The sequence below is a fragment of the Cervus elaphus genome, chromosome 29 (genome assembly GCF_910594005.1).
Source record: "Cervus elaphus chromosome 29, mCerEla1.1, whole genome shotgun sequence".
Classification (NCBI taxonomy): domain Eukaryota; kingdom Metazoa; phylum Chordata; class Mammalia; order Artiodactyla; family Cervidae; genus Cervus; species Cervus elaphus.
Window position 1 is genome coordinate 42896352 of NC_057843.1, and position 23753 is coordinate 42920104.

The following is a 23753-nucleotide window of genomic DNA, read 5'->3' on the forward strand; positions in this document are numbered from 1 at the left end:
TTGGTTGAATCTGTGGATGCAGAACCATGGATACTGAGGGATGACTGGAAAGTTATACATGGATTTTCAATTGTGCATGGTAGGTGGCCCTAACTCCTACATTGTTCAAGAGTCAACTATATTAACTCCAAAATGAAGAAAACTGCAATATCAACATAATTAACTGCCTAGTTTAATGTAAAAAATGTAAGATCTTGTCACTCTGTTATTAAATTTAGTATCCAAATAATCAACACTTGGGAATAATCTGTAGTGTATATGTTCTCATTTTGAAAGAATTCCCAAGTGTGCATAATAGATGAGAAATCTTGTCAATAGTTAATTAAATGAGTGACTTGTAGCATCATTTTAAAAACAAAATTATAAAAATCCTTTCAAGATTCTTTTGAAACAAAAAGTCAATTTTTATGTGAGATGTGGACATTTTTTAATATGGTCAGTATGATATGGGTTGAGGCCTTACCCACACTTGCACACTCATGGCATAACTACTTCTGAATGCCATTGGTCAAGGATAAGAAAATGTGCCATTTAAAGCTGTGTCTTCAACAATCCAAAGACTGTGAAAGGCTTTAGGGTTCACCCTCAGCTAAGTGACCACTGGGGAGGGTTCCTCTGCTACTCCAGGCGCGTGTTTAAGGGACTTGAGGGCGAAGCTTCTACCCTGGCTGCATCCAGGTGAAGCTGATGGAGAGCTGCTGCATCCAGTTGCACAGGCTGTGCACTGTGTAAGGCCCATACATTCCAAGCGGGTAATGTTCGCACTGAGAACACTTACATTTAAATATTCACTATGATGGTGTTTCTGCAGGTGGCATTAAAGTTCTCTCTTCTAAGAAAAGCAGTGTGCTACAATACCTTTTGAAAGCTGAAAATTATTGGAGTCTCAAAGACATTATAGTAGCTCTAGCCAAGGGCCAGCGTGCATGCATGCATTGGAGAAGGAAATGACAGCCCACTTCAGTATTCTTGCCTGGAGAATCCCAGGGATGGAGGAGCCTGGTGGGTTGCCGTCTTTGGGGTCGCACAGAGTCAGACACGGCTGAAGCGACTTAGTAGCAGCAGCAGCCAAGGGCACTGCTTGGGCTGCAGCCCTGGGCTGACAGAGAGGGCGGTGCTCCTACTGCTCGTCTGTATCAGCCCTTCACTGTAGGAAGTGGGATCTCGGCCTGAAGAGGGTTGTTCCTCTCACACAAGACTGCTCTCCCACAGTGGCTTTCAATACCCAGAAGCCATCATGTCCTCTCCCGACCCTGTCCCTTCTCTGTGGGCCCCCAATTAGGCCGAGGCAGCATCAGCCTGAAACACAGAATAAATCCACACAGGGGATCTGTGCCTCAGTCTCTGAGAAGGGGGACAGAACAGTTGAGTGGCTTTCTGATTCCCTGTGGAGACTCTGCTTCTTCAATTAATTACAGGAACTGTGTGTTCTCACCAACCTATTTTGGTTCCCATTCCCCAGAGACCATTAGGCCCTCAAGAGAGAGTCTATCCCACTGCAGGGTCACCCTGAATGCAAACAGCTGCTTTCCCCATCTCTTTCTTCTTCCCCTACTGCGTCCCAGGACCAGACTTAGACAGTGAAAAGCCCTGCCATCCATCACCCCCACTAGCTGTGACCCTAGGCTGCCTCTCTCTACTGAGCCCAGAGCTTCCTGCAGTCTGGGGCCTGGTAGAAGGGTATGTGCCTCTCAGGGATGCCCTTCCAGTTAACTCATCTCTCAAAACTCTTTGGGAAAGCCCTCTTCCTGAGAATCCTTGCTGTGACTCAAGGCTATTTGACATATTTCTTCTCCCTTGGTTTTCAAAACTGTTCAGTGGGAGTAAAGTCCTTTGAGGCACTCCCCTGCCATAGTCAATAAAGGATATATTTGGTTTATCTTAACCAGTGTTTTCCAGTATGTGTTGCATGAAACATCAGTCCCATGAGGTGCTACTTATACACACGAGAAATATGCACCCTCCCACTCTTTAAAGTTTTACAGTGAAGTAAGCATTTACTTCTGAGAAATCCCAGCAAGGTAAAGAGAGACTACTTTTACCATAATCTGCTACCTTTTCACAGTAAGCTTATTACAGCACTGGACTTGGTAAACTAACATACAGTTATGTAGAAGCAAGGTTATCCATCTTTTTAGCCAACTCTTTGTATCTAATTCCATTTGGAAGTTCATCTACCATAACTTAGTTTTATCCTGAGCTTTCAGTGGTCTCATGTACTTCCTCCCTCTGGTATTTGAAATACTTAGTCTTGAAATCTAAGTGACATTGGTACCCATGTAGGAGAAGTCTGGGTTCTGATAGACCCTATGATACTTGCATAGAATTAGCAAATGTCATTAAGTACTTGCTCTATACCAGTCAATGCCCTTGCCCTCCAGAGGCTCACAGATTAGAGGGGGTCAGCCGTCCCAACATCTAATTCAGCACCCTGGCTGACTGTGTCACTGGTGCGGAGGTGCTCTGGTGGCACAAAGAAGGGACTGGACAGTTAACGTGGGCAGTCAGAGTAGCCTGGATCGGGGGGGCCGGGTGAAGCGTGCTGGTGTCTTCCATTTGCCCCAGGCTCCCTCCCCGCTCTTTCCCTATACTCTGTCCCAGAGGCTGACCTCTGTGGACTGTCTCCCCTCCTGACTTCAGTTGGGTTTAGAGAATTGGGAGCACTGCAGATAGCAGATAGACAGAGGAGAGTGCGGTCAGGAACTGATTCCTCTCCGTATTGCGTTTCCGTGGGCTGGCAGCATGCCCCTCCTGAAGGTCACGGCCCCTGCCAGGCAGCCCTCTCCACCCAGCTCTGTCTCGGGTTCAAGGAGTGAGCCTGGGGCTGAGGCAGTGCTCACCCAGTGTTACTTGCCTGGGGGTACTGTGCTGTCCATCGTGTGCCCCTTCTCCAGCGCCCACACCTGCGTAAACAGCTCCTGTGTTAAACTCTCCTCACACTACTCCGTGTGAGCGTGTTATCTATTCCTGTTGGGACTGTAACTGACAAAGAGCACCCCGGTCTGTGTGAGCTGTGTGTGCTAGCGGCTGGAGCTGCGTGGTGCTCCCAGGAGGCTCTGTCATCTCAGTTTGCTCTGGCCAGAGGGAGATGCAGGAAACAGCCACTGGAGAGGTAACAATGCTGTCAGCTGCTGCTGCTGTCCGTCACTGCTTTGGGTATCTGGGGCTTCCCAAGGATCACCCCATTTAGTCCTCCCCGTATAAGGAAATCCACTGTTATTCCATCTCACATGTGAAAGAGTCTAAGTAACTTGGCCCACCAGCCTAGAAGAAGAGTATCTGGGTGGGGACTCAGGCAATCAGAATTCAGAGTCCATTCTGTCATCCATGCAGATGTATTTAGACTTAATTCCACAGCAGTGTGTGTCTGCCTGCCTTTCCTGTCTGCTCAGCTTTGCCTTGTGCTGAGAACATCATTTCCCACAAAAGAGCATCAACTCTTTCAGTAGTTTTTCCCCTTATAACTATGTTTCATTAGATCAAATTTTTTTAAAAAGATATGTTAATGAGGCATGAGCTTTCTTTATACTTAAAGACATTAAACCCGGTCCTGAGTAAGGATGAGCATCCTGGAAGAGTAAGTGCAGTCTTGAATATATGGTACCTTTCAGTTGGGGTGACTGCTTTTGTGTCCCTTGATAAATACTCATTTTCTCAGAGTCCATTTAGGGATGACTGCCTGTTGACTTGACCTGGCTTCCCAGGAAACAGCAAGCTGGGTCATACATTAAGCCACAGATCTTTGAGAAAACTGATAATGCCCTGATATTTCACTATTTACCTCTGCTTATGGTATTACCCATTGAACAGTGATGCAGTATTATACAAAGACTTGTTTTCTCTGGGCTTTGTTCTTCCTTTAAAATGAGTATGCATTTACAGCTGCTGTATGTTTATTTGCTGTTCCATGCTCAGATGCCCCATCTCTCCTGTTTTATGACTTAGGATCAATAAGATTTTTTAATACCATCCAGGAAAAGATGCTAATTGAATCCAGAAGTGGAAGCACAGAAAGAAAGAGAAGCTTTGTGTAGTGAGATATTTTATCTCCTGGGTTAGAGCTGATACATCATTTCGTATTTACTACTTTTATAAGTGTAATTGATTCTAAATCTTCCAAGGGTATATAGGCTTTTTAAAAAGCTTCAATGAAGTGTCAGCATACTTTAAAATTTAAAGCAAAACAGAAAGACAAGAAGATGATTCACTTTTTGCTCTTCAGGGAGCAATCTCATGGGAATCTGAAGGACAGCTGACAGTCGTCTCTTTATCTCTCAGCTTAACTGGAACACTTCGGGCTTAAAATTTGCCAGCCCTAGTCCCTCAACAGTTTTTCTTCTTTGAAAATAAAATTAGAACCAGGAGCAGTTTACATCAAAGTGCTGAAGCATCAAGATGGTAAACATAGAAACTTGTTGATTCCAGACATAAAGCTCCAGATTAATTCTAGCTTATGAGAGTAAACCCGTGATTCTTTCAGTTTTACATATTTTTCTCTTGGATCTTTGGTCACTTTCCCAAAGCCAATTTTTTTTCTTTTAATAAAAATTCTCAGAAGTATGAATGCCTTATGTTTCCTAACAAAATTAAAAATCAAATTGGAAAGGATCCTATTTTCTTTTGTAACACCTACGTAAAAGGAAAGTGCCATAGCTTTTAGATAAAGCAGCCAAGGCAACTGGGTTTAAGGTCCACCTTTGTTTTACAGTTGCCCCAAATCTAGATTTTTATAGGAAGCATGAGACATCCTGTTATATTTTGTTTTTTATTATAAATATTCTTTAAATGATATGTTTATTTCCCTTTGGATTAAGTGAAAGGCTCAGTACTCAGAACAATAACAACAGAACACTGCAGGACATTTTGCAGTTGTTAGAGCACTTTCTTATCTTTATATACTATCTCATTGGATCCTTATGACCTCCTTGATAGGGCAGGCAAGGGAGCTGTTATTTAAAATGTGAGTTTTATGATTCAGTCTAGGCTGAGATACCACAGGTCCCAGGAACAGGCAGCTGTCTGCTAAAGTTTATATATTTATATAATATATATCATTATATCTAATATTTAATATATAATACATATTATATAAATATATACAATTTGAATAATATAATAAAGATATATAATATATGAATATATAAATTTTTAAATTGGAGGATCATTTCTTTACAGTGTTGTGATGGTCTCTAGCATACATCAATGCAAATTAGTTATATATATATATCCCTTCCCTCTTGAAGCTCTGTGACTGCCCTCTCCCACGCCTCTAGGTCATCACGGAGTGCCAGGCTGGACTCCCGTGTTATACAGCAGCTTCCCGCTAATTATCTGTTTTACACATGATAGTGTATATGTGTCAATGCTACTTTCTCAATTTGTCCTAGCTCTCCTTCTCCTGCTGTGTCCCTAAGTCCATTCTCTAGATCTGCATCTCCATTTCATCTCTGTAAATAGGTTCATCAGTACTGCTTTTCTAGATTTTATATACATATATATACACACACACATTAATATACTATATTTGTTTTTCTGTCTGACTTTACTCTGTATAACAGAAATATATAAAATTTATGTATAAATGTACACATTTATATTATATATATATTTATGTTATATATATTTACATATAAAATACATTATATATTATCTATATATGTTTGAAAAACTTTTGTGGTCATCTTATTATGGCAGCCTCATGTTTTATACTTAACTTTACCTAGAAGTATGAGTTGCTATAGAGCTTCCCTGGTGCCTCAGTGGTAAAGAATCTGCCTGCCAATGCTGGAGATGCAAGTTTGAGCCCTAGTCAGGAATATTCCCTGGAGAAGGAAATGGCAACCCACTCCAGAATTCTTGCCTGGGAAATCCCGTGGAGCCCGGAGAGCTACAGTCCACGGGGTCGCAAGAGTCAGTCACCACTTAGTGACTCTAAACAGCAACAACAATGAGTTGCTGCATCCAAAAGATGAGTTGAAGAGTGGACTTTGAGATTTGCTATTGGAGAACAAGGCTTAGCTGAACTCTGGCTAATTTTTACTTATGAGCTGAGAAGGCTATCTTAGATAGGCTTTTAAACTGCAGACTCACTTAAGCCTTTTACCTCAGAGCAGTTCCAGCCAGCGGTACCAGATATCAAAGAAGGACAGTATGGTACTGGCACAAAGACAGAAATATAGATCAATGGAACAGAATAGAAAGCCCAGAGATAAATCCACAAACCTATGGACACCTTATCTTCAACAAAGGAGGCAAGGATATACAATGGAAAAAAGACAACCTCTTTAACAAGTGGTGCTGGGAAAACTGGTCAACCACTTGTAAAAGAATGAAACTAGAACACTTTCTAACACCATACACAAAAATTAACTCAAAATGGATTAAAGATCTAAATGTAAGACCAGAAACTATAAAACTCCTAGAGGAGAACATAGGCAAAACACTCTCCGACATAAATCACAGCAGGATCCTCTATGACCCACCTCCCAGAATATTGGAAATAAAAGCAAAAATAAACAAATGGGACCTAATGAAACTTAAAAGCTTTTGCACAACAAAGGAAACTATAAGCAAGGTGAAAAGACAACCCTCAGATTGGGAGAAAATAATAGCAAACGAAGCAACAGAAAAAGGATTAATCTCAAAAATATACAAGCAACTCCTGCAGCTCAATTCCAGAAAAATAAATGACCCAATCAAAAAATGGGCCAAAGAACTAAACAGACATTTCTCCAAAGAAGACATACAGATGGCTAACAAACACATGAAGAGATGCTCAACATCACTCATTATCAGAGAAATGCAAATCAAAACCACAATGAGGTACCATTACACGCCAGTCAGGATGGCTGCTATCCAAAAGTCTACAAGCAATAAATGCTGGAGAGGGTGTGGAGAAAAGGGAACCCTCTTACATTGTTGTTGGGAATGCAAACTAGTACAGCCGCTATGGAGAACAGTGTGGAGATTTCTTAAAAAACTGGAAATAGAACTGTCATATGACCCAGCAATCCCACTTCTGGGCATACACACTGAGGAAACCAGATCTGAAAGAGACACATGCACCCCAATGTTCATCGCAGCACTGTTTATAATGGCCAGGACATGGAAGCAACCTATATGCCCATCAGCAGATGAATGGATAAGGAAGCTGTGGTACATATACACCATGGAATATTACTCAGCCATTATAAAGAATTCATTTGAATCAGTTCTAATGAGATGGATGAAACTGGAGCCCATTATACAGAGTGAAGTAAGCCAGAAAGATAAAGAACATTACAGCATACTAACACATATATATGGAATCTAGAAAGATGGTAATGATAACCCTATATGCAAAACAGAAAAAGAGACACAGATGTACAGAACAGACTTTTGGACTCTGTGGGAGAAGGCGAGGGTGGGATGTTTTGAGAGAACAGCATCGAAACATGTATATTATCTATAGTGAAACAGATCACCAGCCCAGGTTGGATGCATGAGACAAGTGCTCCGGCCTGGTGCACTGGGAAGACCCAGAGGAATCAGGTAGAGAGGGAGGTGGGAGGGGGGATCGGGATGGGGAATACATGTAACTCCATGGCTGATTCATGTCAATGTATGACAAAACCCACTACAATATTGTAAAGTAATTAGCCTCCAACTAATAAAAATAAATGAAAAAAAAAACAAAAACAAACAAACAAAAACAAAGAAGGGATCCGGGAGTGAACTCATCAATGTGAAAATACTGAAAGACTGACTTGCCGGCAGTTTTGTTACATGTCTACTAGACCTTAGCCCACCATATCCAGATGCTATTAAACTCCATCTCCAGTGATTTGTTTGTTGGGATGATGTAAACATGCTAATTCAAACATGTACTTAGTCATAAGTACTACAGAGGGCTTTTTCTTCTAAATAAATGTTTCACTGAAGCATAATGTATATTTTATATGCATGAGGCACAACTGATGCATAGCTCAAGCACTTTCCATAAAGAAATACACCCGTGTAACTACCATTGTAGATTAAGAAACAGAACCCATTCCTCAAACTCTCTTGATCCCCGTTCCAATTACTACCTTCTACTCCTCCCCAGAGATAACCTCTATCCTGACTTTGTCACCAATGACTAGCTTTTCTGATTATTTTTTTTTCCAACTATAGAAAAATGAAAGTGAAGTCGCTCAGTCGTGTCTGACTCTTCTTTGCTACCCAGTGGACTGTAGCCTACCAGGTTCCTCTGTCCGTGGGATTTTCCAGGCAAGAGTACTGGGGTGGGCTGCCATTTCCTTCTCCAGGAGATCTTCACAACCCAGGGATTGAACCCAGGTCTCCCACATTGTAGGCAGACACTTTACTGTCTGAGCCACTGGGAAAGTCAGGGAAGTTTCTAACTACATAGAGGTGTAATTGACAGATAAAACTATAATATATTTTAAGTGTACAGCATGATGATTTGATAACTGATACACACTGTGATGGAGAAGGAAATGGCAACCTACTCCAGTATCCTTGCCTAGAGAACCCAACGGGTAGAGAAACCCTACAGGCTACAGTCCATAGGGTGGCAAAGAGTCGGACATGACCGAAGTGGCAGCACGCACGCACAATGCAGGTATCTTGTGATCTATGTAGATGGGAGCTTTTTAAAAAGGGGCTGAGAGTTCAGTGTGCAGAAAATAGAACCAAGAAGTCTGCTAAGCTCTTTAGAAAGTCGATGTTTGAAGATAAATCAGAAAAAGAGGGACCTGGATCTTGTCCTTTTTAAATCTGTTGCAACTTTCTTAAAGTAGAATTCCAGGAACAGCTGATTCTGCTTCATATATTTGCTATAATTAGTCATTGTTTATTTGGCTGTTCTATAGCAAGGTAAGAGAGTCATTAATAACCACTGACATTCCAGTAAAATATTATTGCACCCAATGATGTAGCACTGTATAATTAGGTTAATAGATATTTTAATACCTACTATGGGCACGCACCAGGACTTCCCTGGTGGCTCAGATGGTAAAGCGTCTATCTACAATGAGGGAGACCAGGGTTCAATCCCTGGGTCGAGAAGATCCCCTGGAGAAGGAAATGGCACCCCACTCCAGTCCTATTGCCAGGAAAATCCCATGGATGGAGGAGCCTGGTAGGCTATAGTCCATGGGGTTGCAGAGTCTGACACACTGAGCGACTTCACTTTCTTTCTTTTTTTCTAGGCACACACTGTGCTGGATGTGGGAGGCACAAAAATGGATTCTGCTAGCCCCTGCATATGTAGTGAGCTTTTAGGGATTTTCCAGGATACTTTTGTATCTGTTACCTTGTTTGAGCACATGAGGGTAAGGTGACTACCGAGACTGGGAAGATAAGATAATGTGTCTTTCTGCTCTTCAAACCTTGGATTCTCATATATTCACTGCAATAATTCTGTTCTAAAGTCTTGACTTTCAAGAAATGCCTTTGTCTTATCCTGATAGCTGTGTACTGCTGCTGTGTGTGCTGCTTAGTCGCTCAGGCGTGTCTGACTCTGTGTGACCCCAGGGACTGTAGCCCACTAGGCTTTTCTGTCCATGGGATTCTCCAGGCAAGAATACTGGAGCGGGTAGCCATTCCCTTCTCCAAGGGATCTTCCCAAACCAGGGACTGAACCCGTCTCCTGCATCGCAGGCAGATTCTTTACTTTCTGAGCCACCAGAGAAGCCCCTGTTCTGATAGCCCCACCCACAGGGGTTAATACTTGGAGAAATTCCCTTTGCTCAAAATGATTAATTTATAATCACTTGATTATATCTTAATATAAGGAACCTAAAATGAGAAAAGATCAAGTAGAGATACTTTCCCCCTTGCTATTCAACAATATTCCTTAAATAGTAGATACTAGGCAACTGAAATCATACAGAATTTATTGAGGGCAAGTCTGACAAGGTACTTTGTTATCCTAGACATTGAAGAACTATAAAGGTACATAGTTCAGCTCAGTTCAGTCGCTCAGTCGTGTCCGACTCTTTGCGACCCCATGAATCGCAGCACGCCAGGCCTCCCTGTCTATCACCAACTCCCGGAGTCCATTCAAACCCATGTCCATCGAGTCGGTGATGCCATCCAGCCATCTCATCCTCTGTCGTCCCCTTCTCCTCCTGACCCCAATCCTTCCCAGCATTAGGGTCTTTTTCAGTGAGTCAACTCTTTGCATGAGGTGGCCAAAGTATTGGAGTTTCACCTTCAACATCAGTCCTTCCGGTGAACACCCAGGACTGATCACCTTTAAGATGGACTGGTTGGATCTCCTTGCAGTCCAAGGGACTCTCAAGAGTCTTCCTACTTTTGCATTCCAGTCCCCTGTAATGAGAAGGACATCTTTTTTGGGTGTTAGCTCTTAAAGATCTTGTAGGTCTTCATAGAACTGTTCAACTTCAGCTTCTTCAGCATTACTGCTGGGGCATAGGCTTGGATTACCATGATATTGAATGGTTTGCCTTGGAAACGAAGAGAGATCATTGTGTCGTTTTTGAGATTGCATCCAAGTACTGCATTTTGGACTCTTTTGTTGACCATGATGGCTACACCATTTCTTCTAAGGGATTCCTGCCCACAGTAGTAGATATAATGGTCATCTGAGTTAAATTCACCCATTCCTGTCCATCTTAGTTTGCTGATTCCTAGAATGTTGACGTTCATTCTTGCCATCTCCTGTTTGACCACTTCCAATTTGCCTTGATTCATGGACCTAACATTCCAGGTTCCTATGCAATATTGCTCTTCTCAGCATCGGACCTTGCTTCTGTCACCAGTCACATCCACAACTGGGTATTGTTTTTGCTTTGGCTCCATCCCTTCATTTTTTCTGGAGTTATTTCTCCGCTGATCTCCAGTAGCATATTGGGTACCTACCGACCTGGGTAGTCCTATCTTTTTGCCTTTTCATACTGTTCATGGGGTTCTCAAGGCAAGAATACTGAAGTGGTTTGCCATTCCCTTCTCCAGTGGACCACATTCTGTCAGACCTCTCCACCATGACCGTCTTGGGTGGCCCTACATGGCGTTGTGAGAGGGCATCAGAGGGCAGACGCACTGAAACCATAATCGCAGAAAACTAGCCAATCTGATCACATGGGCCGCAGCCTTGTCTAACTCAATAAAGGTACATAAGATGCAGCTTATGCCCTCAAAGAACTAACACATTGGTGGTGGTGGTTGTGTGTGTGGAGGGAAAGTGTTAAGGAGGTAAAACCATATACAATGACCATGTAAAGACCCCATATCCAGAGAGGAAGCCTAAGGCAGGAAGGGCTCCTTTGGGTTGATTATGGCAATGAAAAACAAATTGTATTGTTATGATGATAGAGCTGCTGTTATAAAACTAATCCCAAAATGTACAATGGGTCAAACACAGCAAAAGGTTTTTTTCTCAGTCATTAAAAGTTAAAAACAAGTGTTCCTGATTGGTGATTAATTCTACTCCAAATGGTGATTCAGAGATTCAGATCCTTCCAACTTGTAGGCCCACCATCTTTAACATGTGGCTTCTAGGATTGTGGGGCTTGTCCACGTTAAACTGGCAGAAGGGGAAGGAACAGGCAGGATGAGAAGCTTTAATAGCCATATCTGAAAAGAGTATGCATTATCTCCACTAGAGTTCCACTGGCCAGAACTCTACATGGCCACAGCAAACCTCATGGGAGGCTAAGAAATGTAGTTCAGCTGTGTGTCCAGGAAAAGATGCATTTATTGACCACTAGCAATCTTTGCCACAAGATTCATGATGGTGGGACATTTTAGATAGGTTTTGAAGCAACGTGAAGTATTCTGAGAGACTGGAAAGGAAGATTAATCCATGCAACATGAAAAGCAGGAAGAAGGACTCGGAAATCAACAACAAAAATGCAACAGCATATTTGAAAAATAAGAAATGATTGGGACTTCCCTGTTGATCCAGTGATTAAGACTCTGTGCTTCCATAGCAGGGGCTCCAGTTTGATCCCTGGTTGGGGAACTAAGATCCCGCATGCTGTGTGGTGACCCCCACCCGCCAAAAATAAAAGAAAAAAGAGAGTTCAGCTTTTGTAAAGGAATATGTGGGAGGGGTCATGAGAGAAAGTATTGGAAAGGCAGACTGAGGCTATTTCCAACCTGAAGCCACATTTTGAGAGGTTTTGAAATCCACAATGAGGAGCCTGTATCTACCATGTTTCTTTGTTTTCCAGTGTTTTCCTTTTTTTGCTATGAGAGCTCACTCCCAGTTTTAGGGAAATTTTGACCCAGATTCACTTTCTTTCTTTTCCTTCTGGTCTTTCCTAGAAAGTGAGGTTTATTTGTCTCCAGCATGTGATGGTGGGAGTCAAGAAGAGGGGAGCAGACCCTCAGCATGAGCAGCTTCAGTTTTAGCTTTTGTACCAGAGAGTTTCAGACACTCCACCGGGACCTCCTGCCAAAAAGAGGCCAGGCTCCTCCAGTCAGCCTGGTATCTGCTGAATGCTATGTTTGGGATGGATCCCAAGTTCAGTAGAAGGAGAAGGGAGGGGAATTCCTTTCTGACTTTAGGACACAATCAACTCATGCTTGGGATCCCGGAATTTAATTACCCATATTGTTATCTTAGCTTGCATAACTGCAACTGTGGCTCATAATTATAAAAGTATCCAGTCCTTTAAAATCCAGCCTCAGCCTTTAGCCTAATGACCTCCTAAGAGTGATTAACTGAAAAGGGTGGAGTTGGGGAAATCCTTTCTCCTCCCTTAAGTTCTGCCAACTTGGCTTTGAACCAACAAGAAAGTTTTAACCAGAGAATATATATCTCACACCCTCTAGCCTTTCTGTTACCCTCACCTCTGCCCCATGTTGCATTCTATTTTATGATCATATACATTCATTTTAGCTAAATTAATTTTGAGCCAGCCTTCACTGTGAACTGCCCTTGAAAGCTTCTGTGTGAATGATTTCTCCTTTGTTGAACTTCTGACCGTGAAATTAATGGCTTTGAAAACTTTTTCTCTCCAGTTTGGGGAGGATTTATTTCACTATTCCTACCAGGATGTAAGCATGATTATATATTTTTCTTGGAATATTCTGAGAATAAGAGAACAGCTCATAGAAAGACTGTTCCAGTTCTATTGGCTCAGTTGGTAAAGAATCTGCCTGCAGTGCAGGAAACCCAGGGGTCAGGAAGATCCCCTGGAGAAGAAGGAGATGGCAACCCACTTGAGTAATCTTGCCTGGGAAATCCCATGGACAGAGGAACCTGGTGGGCTACAGTCCATGGGTTTGCAAGAGTCAGACATAATTTAGTAACTAAACCACCAAAGTGTGTGTGTGGGGGCGGGGGAGGGGGGGCGGGTAAAGCTAAGCAGTGAACCACAGTGTCTACTATTTTCTAGGAGTTGAATTGCTGGTTCATGGGATGTGTATATATTCATCTTTAGTATGTGCATGCTAAGTCACTTCAGTCATATCTGACTGTGCAATCCTATGGACTATAGCCTGCCAGGATCCTCTGTCCTTGGGATTCTCCAGGGAAGAATACTGGAGTGGGTTGCCATGCCCTCCTCATATTCATCTTTAGTAGATAATGGCAAACAGTATTCCAAAATGTTTGCACCCAAATACCACCTTAATTTAGATTCTCAGATCCCAAGTTGGATCTTACCACAAAGGTTAAGGAATATATATAGAAGGGAAACATAAATGTGAGAATATGCTATCCATAAACTTTCACCTACGGCTTCACATCTTGAAAACTGTCCACATTGTTCAGGGTGTTCTAAAATCTAGTTTATGGCATAAACAAATCTTAAATACTTGCTTATGTGCTGCGAAAAAAAAAAAAGAAAGGAGAAATATGGATTGATTGTTGCCTCAAATTCTGTTTTTCAGAGTGGCCAAATCAATGAAGGTGCCTGTGTATGAGACCCCAGCTGGATGGAGATTCTTCTCAAATCTGATGGACTCTGGCCGGTGCTCTCTGTGTGGAGAAGAGAGCTTTGGCACTGGTAGGCTTTATTGGGTTGGTATTACTGGAGAGGGTGGCTGCAGCACTCTATGACCCCAGTTTGGAAACCTGTGAATCCACTGTGAATCAAAGGCTGTAGAAGGAGTTAGAGGCAAAAAAAAAAAAAAAAAATTAGAATAAACCTAGTGGGATACATGCTATGACACACTCACATCTTCTGCCCATTTTTCCTTCTTTTTAAAAATTTCCCTTTCTTTCAAAACTTTCTATTTTGGAAATTAAAAAAACATATGTACATATATCTTATCTTTTGGCTTGCATAGTTCCCAAGAAAAGTGAAAGTGAAAGTTGCTCAGTCATGTCAGACTCTTCGTGACTCACAGTCCATGGAATTCTCCAGGCCAGAATACTGAAGAGGGTAGCCTTTCCCTTCTCCAGGGAATCTTCCCAACCCAGGGATTGAACCTGGGTCTTCCGCATTGCAGGCAGATTCTTTACCAGCTGAGTCACAAAGGGAAGCCCATAGTTCCCAAGAAGTCAGCTCCAATTACTACTGTTGCTCTGTATTCAAATTTCCCCTACCTCCCACTTCTGTCTGCCTTTAATATTTTCTTTTTATCTTTTGTTTATAACAGTTTAATTATAGTATATCTAGGTACATGTATTTTTAAAATTCTTCTTGGGGTTCTTTGGGATTCTTGTATCTGTTGTTTGTTGTCTTTCATTAATTTTAGAAAATTCTCAGCCATTATCCTTTTTAATATCTCTTGTTCCCTATTCTGTCATCTCCTCTGAGGCTCCAGTTACTCCTATGTCAGATAATTTGTGTCCATATGTTTGTCTCAGAGCTTTTACAAGCACTATTTGGTTTTGTTTACTCTTTTTTCTTTCTGTGTTTCGGTTTAGATAATCTTTATTGGCATATTACTGATTCTTTACTGAGCTGTGTTGTCTTTTGCTGAGCCTAGTGAAGCATTTCTTCATCTCTGATACTGTGTTTTTTATTTCTGCATTTCTTTTTGACTCTTCTTAAATAATTTTCATCTCTTTGATGCATTTATTGATCTGTTTATGTCTGCTGTTTTTCTTTTCCATTAGATTACTGAACATGTTAAACATAGTTATTATAAACTTTCTGACTGATAATTCCATTATCTGGTTCTTTTCTGGTTCTGGTTCTCTTGATTTCTTTGTCTGTTGATAAAGCAATGGTTTACTCGTTCTTGGTTTTTGTATATCCTGTAATTTTTCATTAAATGCTGGACTGTATGTCTATAAGAACAGTAGAAACTAATGTAAGTAATATTTACACAAAGAAAAGAGTGTATCTTTCTTTCTATCAGAGCATTAGTGTGCAATTAAAGAGTTAAATGTAATTAACTCTTGAGCTGTGTTTGAGTTTCATTGTTTCTGTTATAATCTTTAGTGTGTCACAGGCTTCAAATTCTCCCAGGCGTGGGATATTTTTATTGTGTACTGAAAGTGAGGATGAGTTATGAAGGAGATTTTTCAGTGTTTCTGTTTCATTCACAGGTTTCAGCAGTTACTGCATGTAGCTGATACAAAATAGACCTCTAATCACCAAGCGCTTGACCCTTCTCTAATGGTCGCAGACCTCTGCTTAGTATTGGTATAGAATTCTGGGCCCAAGATTTCCTACCCTTTCTCTAAGGTTTTTTACTTCCATTCTTATTTCAGTAGCAGCAAATCTTGCCTGGATCCTAAGCACAAGAAGGTTTGCAGCTCATTCATCCAGGAACTTTAGGCTTTCATTTCCTATGAAAGAAATGTTTGGGGAACGAGAAGGGTTTCATGCTTATCTCTTGGCAGAAGTTGATTATCTCTTGCATACCAGCAGTAAAAGTCTCTCTTTTTCCAGCCTTTCCTGAGTACCCAGTGGAACCTATGGGAAAGAACTTGGAAGTGTGCCCCTTATATCTGGGACTCCAGGCAATTTTAAAGTAACATGATAAAAGCTATACTTGGCCCTTGCAAATTTTTAAAACTCTTATGTGACTTCTTATTATTCACTTGTATGGAAGCATCTGCTTTCCCCCGTACTCTGCCAGAGATAAGATGGTTTTATGTCCTATCTTTCCTTGAAGGGGCTTGAGACTCCTTGGAATCCACTTTGTTGCCTGTGACATCAGATCTCTAATCAGTTCCCAAAAAGTTGTGATTCTGCAGATTTCCTAATCTTTCCTTACTACTGCAATGAGTGTGGCAGGCACTGTCGTGTAGATTTTTACAATTAGGATCCAAACGACCTTACATTGTAACTGGTTAATATCTCTCTTACGTCTCTTTTAATCTGCATTTATTTCCTCTATATTTTCTCTTTCTAATTTATCCATTGAAGAAACTGGGTCATATGTCCTATAGAGCTGTTAATAGCTTTGATTTTAATGTTCCTTTGCAATTTGTTTAGTGTTACATAAAGAGAAACTATTAATAATTTTTTTTTCTGGTTTGCAACCATGATAACGGATTCTGTTATTAACTGTGGTATTTTCTTTTGTAACACTTCTACATTTTTGGCATTCATTTTAGACATACAGTCTTACAATTTACAATTAAAAGATTTTTAATATGTTTTCTACTATTTAGGCCTTCTATTTTATATTCTTATATTATTGCATTAGCTACAATATTAAAAATAATATTAAAAAGCAATTGTGATAGCTCATGATTTTAATGGAAATTAATTCAGTATTTTACCATCTGTTTTGATGATTGCTTTTTAATGTTAGTAAAATCCTTGTCATGCTTATGTAGTACCCCCTCCATTCTCACATTACCTAGAATCATATACTAAATGGCTGCTGGAAGATGCCCTTTCAGAATCAAGTGACATATTAGTGTTTTTTTCTCCTTTATTATGTGAATGTAATGAAATATCATGATTGATTTGCTGATATCAAACCACCCTTGAATTCCTAACCAAAGTCATATTTGGTTGTGATTAAACAGGTTGTAGTAAAGACACTTTAACTGGTCATAATGATAGCATTTCAGGCTATGTAGGAGTTCCTGAAGGAATTTCCTCCTGAGAAATTTTCTCCTTTTACCAAAATTAGTTAGATTCTAACAGCATTAATGGTACAAAAGGGTTGGCAGGCATCTTTGTCTCCTGGAAAAAGAGAGACTGTATTAAGCTCTTTCAATGATTATGTTTGATATCAGAATGTGTGGCTGACAGGTCTGCTTAGGACAGTTAAAACTATTACATTTTATCTCTGCTGATGCTTTGAAAAATAGGTGTTCTGTATGTCTAAACCAGTGACTGTGACTCAAAAAACTCAGAAATTGTATATTGTATATAATAACTCTTCCTACTGGTTATTAAAATAACACAAATCTAGCAACTGGGATAGAACTGGTAAGTCCAGATTATTTCCTTTCTCTCTCTGTCTTTATAAACATTTACTAAGTGCTTACAATATACCATAAATTTGTAGTCTTTAAAATTAAATAATAAAATATTATATGTATAAACCATATTATACCCTTAATAACAAATATTTGCTGACTTCAATGTAATAAACATTTATTCAGTACTTACAGAGTACAAGGCACAATATTGGATGATATATAGAATACAAAATGCTTAAGACCATACTTTTAAGAAACTTAAGATCTTTAGGGTACATAGAAAGATGCACAGATAACTTTTCTACAAAACAGAAAATTTGAAGTTCCACAATAGAGGAATAGAAATAGTACTGTGGGAGATAGGAAAAGAAGAAAGTAGTTTGGAACTGGAGGCTCAAAGCTGACTTCTTGGAAGAGATGGGAGTTGGGTAGTTCCTAAAGAATGGGAAGGATTTGCACATATAGAGATGATAGGACAGAGCCTTCTTAGTTGGAGACAGCAATGTCAAGAAAGTAATAGAAGTGGGAGATGAGAGGACATGTGTTGTAAGTAGCTAGCTTATAAGTAAGTAGCTGGTTTATCTAGAGAAGTGTTTTCCAAATATAAATCAAGGCTAATTTGGGGTCATGAGATTGGTACAGTCATGAACAACTTTTTAAGGCAATATAATGGACTAGAAACTATCAGATGCATTGCATTTAGTAAAGGTAAATGTTATTTTGGGAAATTTTATATACAAATATACACACGTGTATAGTAGGTCTTACTGTAAAACATATTTATTGTGGGTCATGGCCAAAAAACTGAAAAAGACTGGTCTATACCAGGGATTGGGAAACTTTTTCTATAAAGGGCCAGGTAGTAAATATTTTAGACTTTGTGAACTTAGAGGCTATGTACGGTCTCTTCCAGAGTTACTCAACTGAATAACCACAGCACAAAAGCAGCCATAGACAGTACATACATGAGTATGGTTGTGTGCCAATAAAAATTTACTTACAAAAATAGGCCTAAGTCCAAATTTGGCCCATGGGCTGAAGTTTACTAACCTCTGACATATAGGGTAGGATAGAGAAGGGAGTATCAAGAAACAGTTTCTTCCAATCAAGAAATTGGAAATACCCGTGGCGAGGGGCTCACTTTAGAAGCCCTTTGCCTGCCTAGCTTAGATGTTGAGTGTGCTCAGTTCCCCAGTTGTGTCTGACTCTTTTGCGACCCCATGGACTATAGCCCACTAGGCTCCTCTGTCCATGGGATTTCCCAGGCAAGAATACTGGAGTGGGTTGCCATTTCCTTCTCCAGGGGATCTAGGAATCCATCCATGGGTCTGCAGGGGAGGAGGGATATCTGTTTGCAGCCACTCTCCAGCAATCTTTGCTTTCAGATTGTTAAGCTAGTTGCAGCATGTAGGCTGGACTAGAAGGGAAGTTTTAAAAATCTCTCACTGTTCTGTTTGCCCGTCCTTCTCCTTTCAAGGAGCACAACAGATTTTTCAATGTGTAGAACCCAGGCCCATCATTCTTCAGGTTCGGATGACATTAGCCTGATTTGACAGATGAAGCTCCTGAACCCATGAAGCAGTTAAGTGACTCACCCAGGGCCCCAGAGCCTGGAAAAGGCCTCTACTTGAATTAAATGATAGTTGAACTAACAGACAGGTCTCCTGCCCTACGGTGCATACTGCTTTCCACTTTGCCAATCAGTCTTTCCCTTGAAAGCAATGGCTAATTCCATCTCTCCAGCACTTAATAGTAGACGACTGTTAGAAGGCCCGAGGAACTGGACCACTCATTCTTGGAAGGAGAAAGCAGCTTCATGCTGTTCTTTATTAATGCTGGTTCTTAGAGAGATGTTGAGCTAGATATGTTAAGAATCACCTGGAAAGCTTGATAAAAATACAGATTTTCTATCCTACCCTTGCTTGAAATCCCTGGTTCAAGCCTGAGAATCTGCATTTTTTTTTTTTTTTTTTTTGAGAATCTGCATTTTAAGTAAATGTCCTTATGTGATTCTGATGTTCAGTCAAGAGCAGGAAATGTTGCTCTGGTGAGAACTGGTATTTGTTTTTCACCAGGAACGGTATAACAAGTATCTCTGAGATGTGACGCCAGGTTCAGCTCAGGAAGTCTAGAGGCCCAGGAACATGAGGCTGATGATCACCTGCCACTTACAGACAAACCACATGGCCTCTCTGACCCCTTACAGTTCCCGCCTGTAAAAGTCAGCTGCTCACAGGCGCTTCCCATCTATCTTAGGATATAGTTCTCAAAATCAAGTGAACTAATAAGGGAAGGGGAAAGCAGAGAGATGGAAAGATTCTAAACCTGAGACTGGGCAGTCACTTCTAAAACTTATCAAAGCTTTCTCTAGTGAGTGAAGTAAAAGTCGCGCTCAGTTGTGTTTGGCTCTTTGCGAACCCATGGACTATACAGTCTGTGGAATTCTCTAGGCCAGAATGCTGGAGTGGGTAGCCTTTCCCTTCTCCAGGGGATCTTCCCAATCCAGGGATCAAACCCCAGTTTCCCTCATTGCAGGTGGATTCTTTACCAGCTGAGCCACATGGGAAGCCCAAAGCTTTCTCTAGTGGTGGCCTTTTTCAATGCCCTTGGGGCATGGAGCTGTGTGCCAACTAGGAATGCAGACTTTAGTGCCAGGAAAGCTTGAAAATATGGATCTGCCTCAGGCTCAAGATGCCAAGCTTTTTTGTCCAAGATGAGCAAGATATACCCTGAGTGGGAATTTCCCTTACCAGCATCTTGAACTCCCAGAACTTTCCAAGGTAACATGCTAGTGGTAACATCAGAGTCCATGCTTCTTGCCCATGGAAAGGTGCCAGTCTTAGATAATAGGAAACCTGTATTTATTGCTCTGTCAGAGAACCAAGGTCATTTCAGAAGCAAAATCATCTTTTGTGCTAGCAAAGATAATCACCCACTTCCTTGGAAGGGCTTTGGAAAACTCTTTTCAGAAGGAAAGGAGAATATTTTATAAATCCTCAGCTTTGAATAGAAAATAACTGTTCCTCTAAATGGCATTCTGGTTACTTTTCTCAAGTTCCAAATTGGGAAGAATCTGGACTCGTTCCCACACACAAAAGGAGGTACTAAAATCCTAAAACTAAGAGTTAAAAAACCAACAACTTTGAAGTTTGGGAGCATTTGTTGATGATGTTCTACTGGTTGCCATCATTGCCATCAGTTTTCTAAGAAGTCATGCAATCTGGGGAGTGTATGAATTACCATGCCTAGAACTTGTCCTTTTACAGATAATGCAAAGAATTGCTGGGTTTGTGATGGCCTAGAAGAGCTCCAAGCTGACCACCATCTTGAGTATGACTGTTACTTTTGTTCTGTATTTTTAAAAAGCTAATGTCAATAGTCAAACAAAATAAGGCAATACAATAATGTTTACTTTGCCCAAGAAAGTGTTCTCTGATAAGTTTTCTACAATGACAATACTTGTCTTTTACAATTAGCACTTAGTATGTACCGGAGTGTTGCTAAGCCTTTTGTACACAACCATCTCTTTCTGGAAATTTGGAGTTGAATCCGGGTCTCCTGACACCAACATGACTGTCTCTGCTGTGAACTCTGGAGCTCAGCCTGGTGCTAATAAAGCTGGTTCCTTTACAGGCTGTAGCACAAAAGGAAGAGGCCCCATGGTATGTGTGTACTTCATGTCACAGGAAATCGCAAGTATCTTTCCAGTCTTTTGAGATTTTTCTGGATCCCTCTGCTTGCCATGTGACTGTAAATGCCCTGAGAACAAAAGCCATGTCTATCTTGCTCAGCTCTATTTTGTTTTATATATGATAGGCTTTGAGTATTTATAGGGTAGGTGGAAGGACAGAAGGAAGGAAGGGAGGGAGGGAGACTGGGAAGATGGATGGAAGTAAATGGACAGAAGGAAAGAAACAAAGAATTTCCATTTTGGTATATTTTCTTTGCATTATTACTAATTATATTTTTATCACTCTTGAGTGGCTGTATTTCTGGAAATCTAGGCATTAGGGTATCCCAAGATTTGGGAGGATTCATGAAAACAAAACCACATAAACATAGGCCATTTAGAAGGGGGTGAGTAAGATGTTATCCCAGGTGGCACTAGTGGTAAAGAACCTGCCTGTCAATGCAGGAAACATAAGAGACATGAGTTTGATCCTTAGGTCGGGAAGATCCCCTGGAGGAGGGCATGGCAACCCACTCCAGTATTCTTGCCTGGAGAATCCCATGAAGAAGCCTAGTGGGCTACAGTCCCTTGGGTCACAAAGAGTCAGACATGACTGAAACGACAGCACACATACATAGGAATTACATAAAATTTTAAGATAAAGTTTTAACATTTTCAGTCATCCTATCATTATTAGCACAAATTAATAACTTGCAAAGTATTTATAGGAACACTTTATCCCCACATCTGTGTTAATTAAGATTTAAAATTTTAAGTACTATTAAGTATTTGTAATCCAAATTGTATTACCTTGTTTTCTTCCTGTGGTTGGGGGCTGCTGACGATTACCTGTAAATAGCCGTGTTCAACAGTGCCTAGGTTCTAGCGTTAGTGATCTTATGTATTTACTAAATTCTTACAGCACCATATTGTCTTATGGTTTATATTACTGACTTTACTCTCCAGTTACCTTGTGAATGGACATTTAATTTCCGCTAACAGGTAGACAGTTTATAATACTTTCAAGTTCCATACCTCTTCCTTTGTTTATATTTCACACATGAACTATGTACATCCTAACTCAAGTTTGGGTTTACAGGAGTGCTGTTGAACAAATATTGAATAGGTTGAACTGTCTCTAATTTATACATTTATTTTTATTTAATACCAGATTTTTTAAAGGTATGATAAAGGAAAACTTTAGTTCTTTCCCCGTTTAGATAATCGTTAGTTCTTACATTTTGCAGTTTTCACATCTATCCAGTCTCTAGGCCAGAGAAGGAGACCCAGGTATCTGTGAATTTCAGATTATCAAGGTTCTACCACAGCTCTTTCTCTTGTTTGGATAGCAGATGTGACATGAGGACGCTGTGATGACAGCATTATCAGCACTAGGAGAGCAATTTCTTTCCTGGGCAAGTTGAAACAGGATGTGTGTACATGTGCAATTCAATCTAGGCTGGGCTGGAGCACAGAAGTGCTGTGATTGACAGGTCCCAAGAGCCTCCTTATAAACTCTGAAAACTGAAACTCTCATTTGGACCTCTACAAACTCTCACCCTGTGTGCTGGGAAAGAGAACTCCCACTTGGAGTGGTAAGAATGTCTCCATCAGAAAAAAATGTTTTTCCTGATGGCTCCACAGTTCCAGTTCCTCTGACCCTTCAATTCATCCTGCAAGCTGATGAAAAGTGGCAAGAGCGGGTGTTGTGTGAAACTATAGTATGGAGCAGAAAGGAATGGGCCTTCATCTGAGGCTGTGTCTACGCTTACCAGTGCATCTTGGGACTGGGAATCCTGGGAAACCATCCTTCAGTCCTCACAGATTGAAGAAGTCCAAACATACTATAAGGGTTTCTTTTCACAATTTCTAGGGGACTTTTGGGCTTCGCTCATAGCTCAGCTGGTAAAGAATCTGCCTACAATGTGGGAGACCTGGGTTTGATCCCTGGGTTGGGAAGATCCCTTGGAGGAGGGCATGGCAACCCACTCCAGTATTCTTGCCTGGACAATCCCCATGGATAGAGGAGCCTGGCGGGCTGCAGTCCGTGGGGTCACAAAGAGTTGGACCTGACTGAGCGACTACGCACAGCACAGCACAGGGGACTTTTAACAAGAGGGCCCATCCCTTGGTATTTAAGATGCAATACCTAAAGCTGCGCTGTGAGACTCCTTCCCCCTACCCTCCCACTGTCTTCCAGTTGCCAGGTGGCTCCACTGGGAAGTAAGTACAGTGACTAAAGAGTGACAGGTCCCCACCCCTGCGGTGCAGGCATTAAACCCCTTGGAGAGATTTCTGGTTCAGCTAATGACTACTGAGGAACAAGTCTTAGAGAATTGTATTGTTCCCACCAGCACTGGCAACGAAGAAGTGGGCTGGGTTGTGTATGAGTCAGAAGGCCCCCGTGTCCTGCATGTTAGCATGCTTTGCGTAAGGGAAAAGTGTCAGCTGGCCGACCCGATGTTAATGCTTTCTCCTCTGGGATGGATGGCCTGGCTGCCTTAGGGCCTGTGTTAATGCAGCAGTGCTAACACTTATTATTTACTGAGCACCTCCTGAGTGATAAGTACAATGCCTAGGGCCACCTTTATGACATTTCACTGAGACTTTTTGACTCTAAAATGAACTAGTGACCATAATAACTCCAATTTTATAGACAAGGTCATGGAGGATTAGGGAGGAAAGTTGGCCACAGGCCAATCTCATATGGCAGAGCCAGGATTCAAAGCCAGTCTCACTGGCCCCACTGTACTCTGCTGCCTCTTTTAAGGACATGCCAAGGGGTCCTTC

The 23753-nt window shown here is 41.1% G+C and overlaps 1 protein-coding gene across 1 annotated transcript in view; it reads left to right on the forward strand.

Moving 5' to 3' along the window:
* Positions 1-23753, forward strand: part of PGM5 (phosphoglucomutase 5) — a 188012-nt gene that overhangs the window by 102298 nt on the left and 61961 nt on the right. The window contains exon 7 of the mRNA XM_043891057.1: positions 13846-13961. Within this exon, the coding sequence (XP_043746992.1) occupies positions 13846-13961 (116 nt within the window). The remainder of the gene's footprint in view (positions 1-13845; positions 13962-23753) is intronic.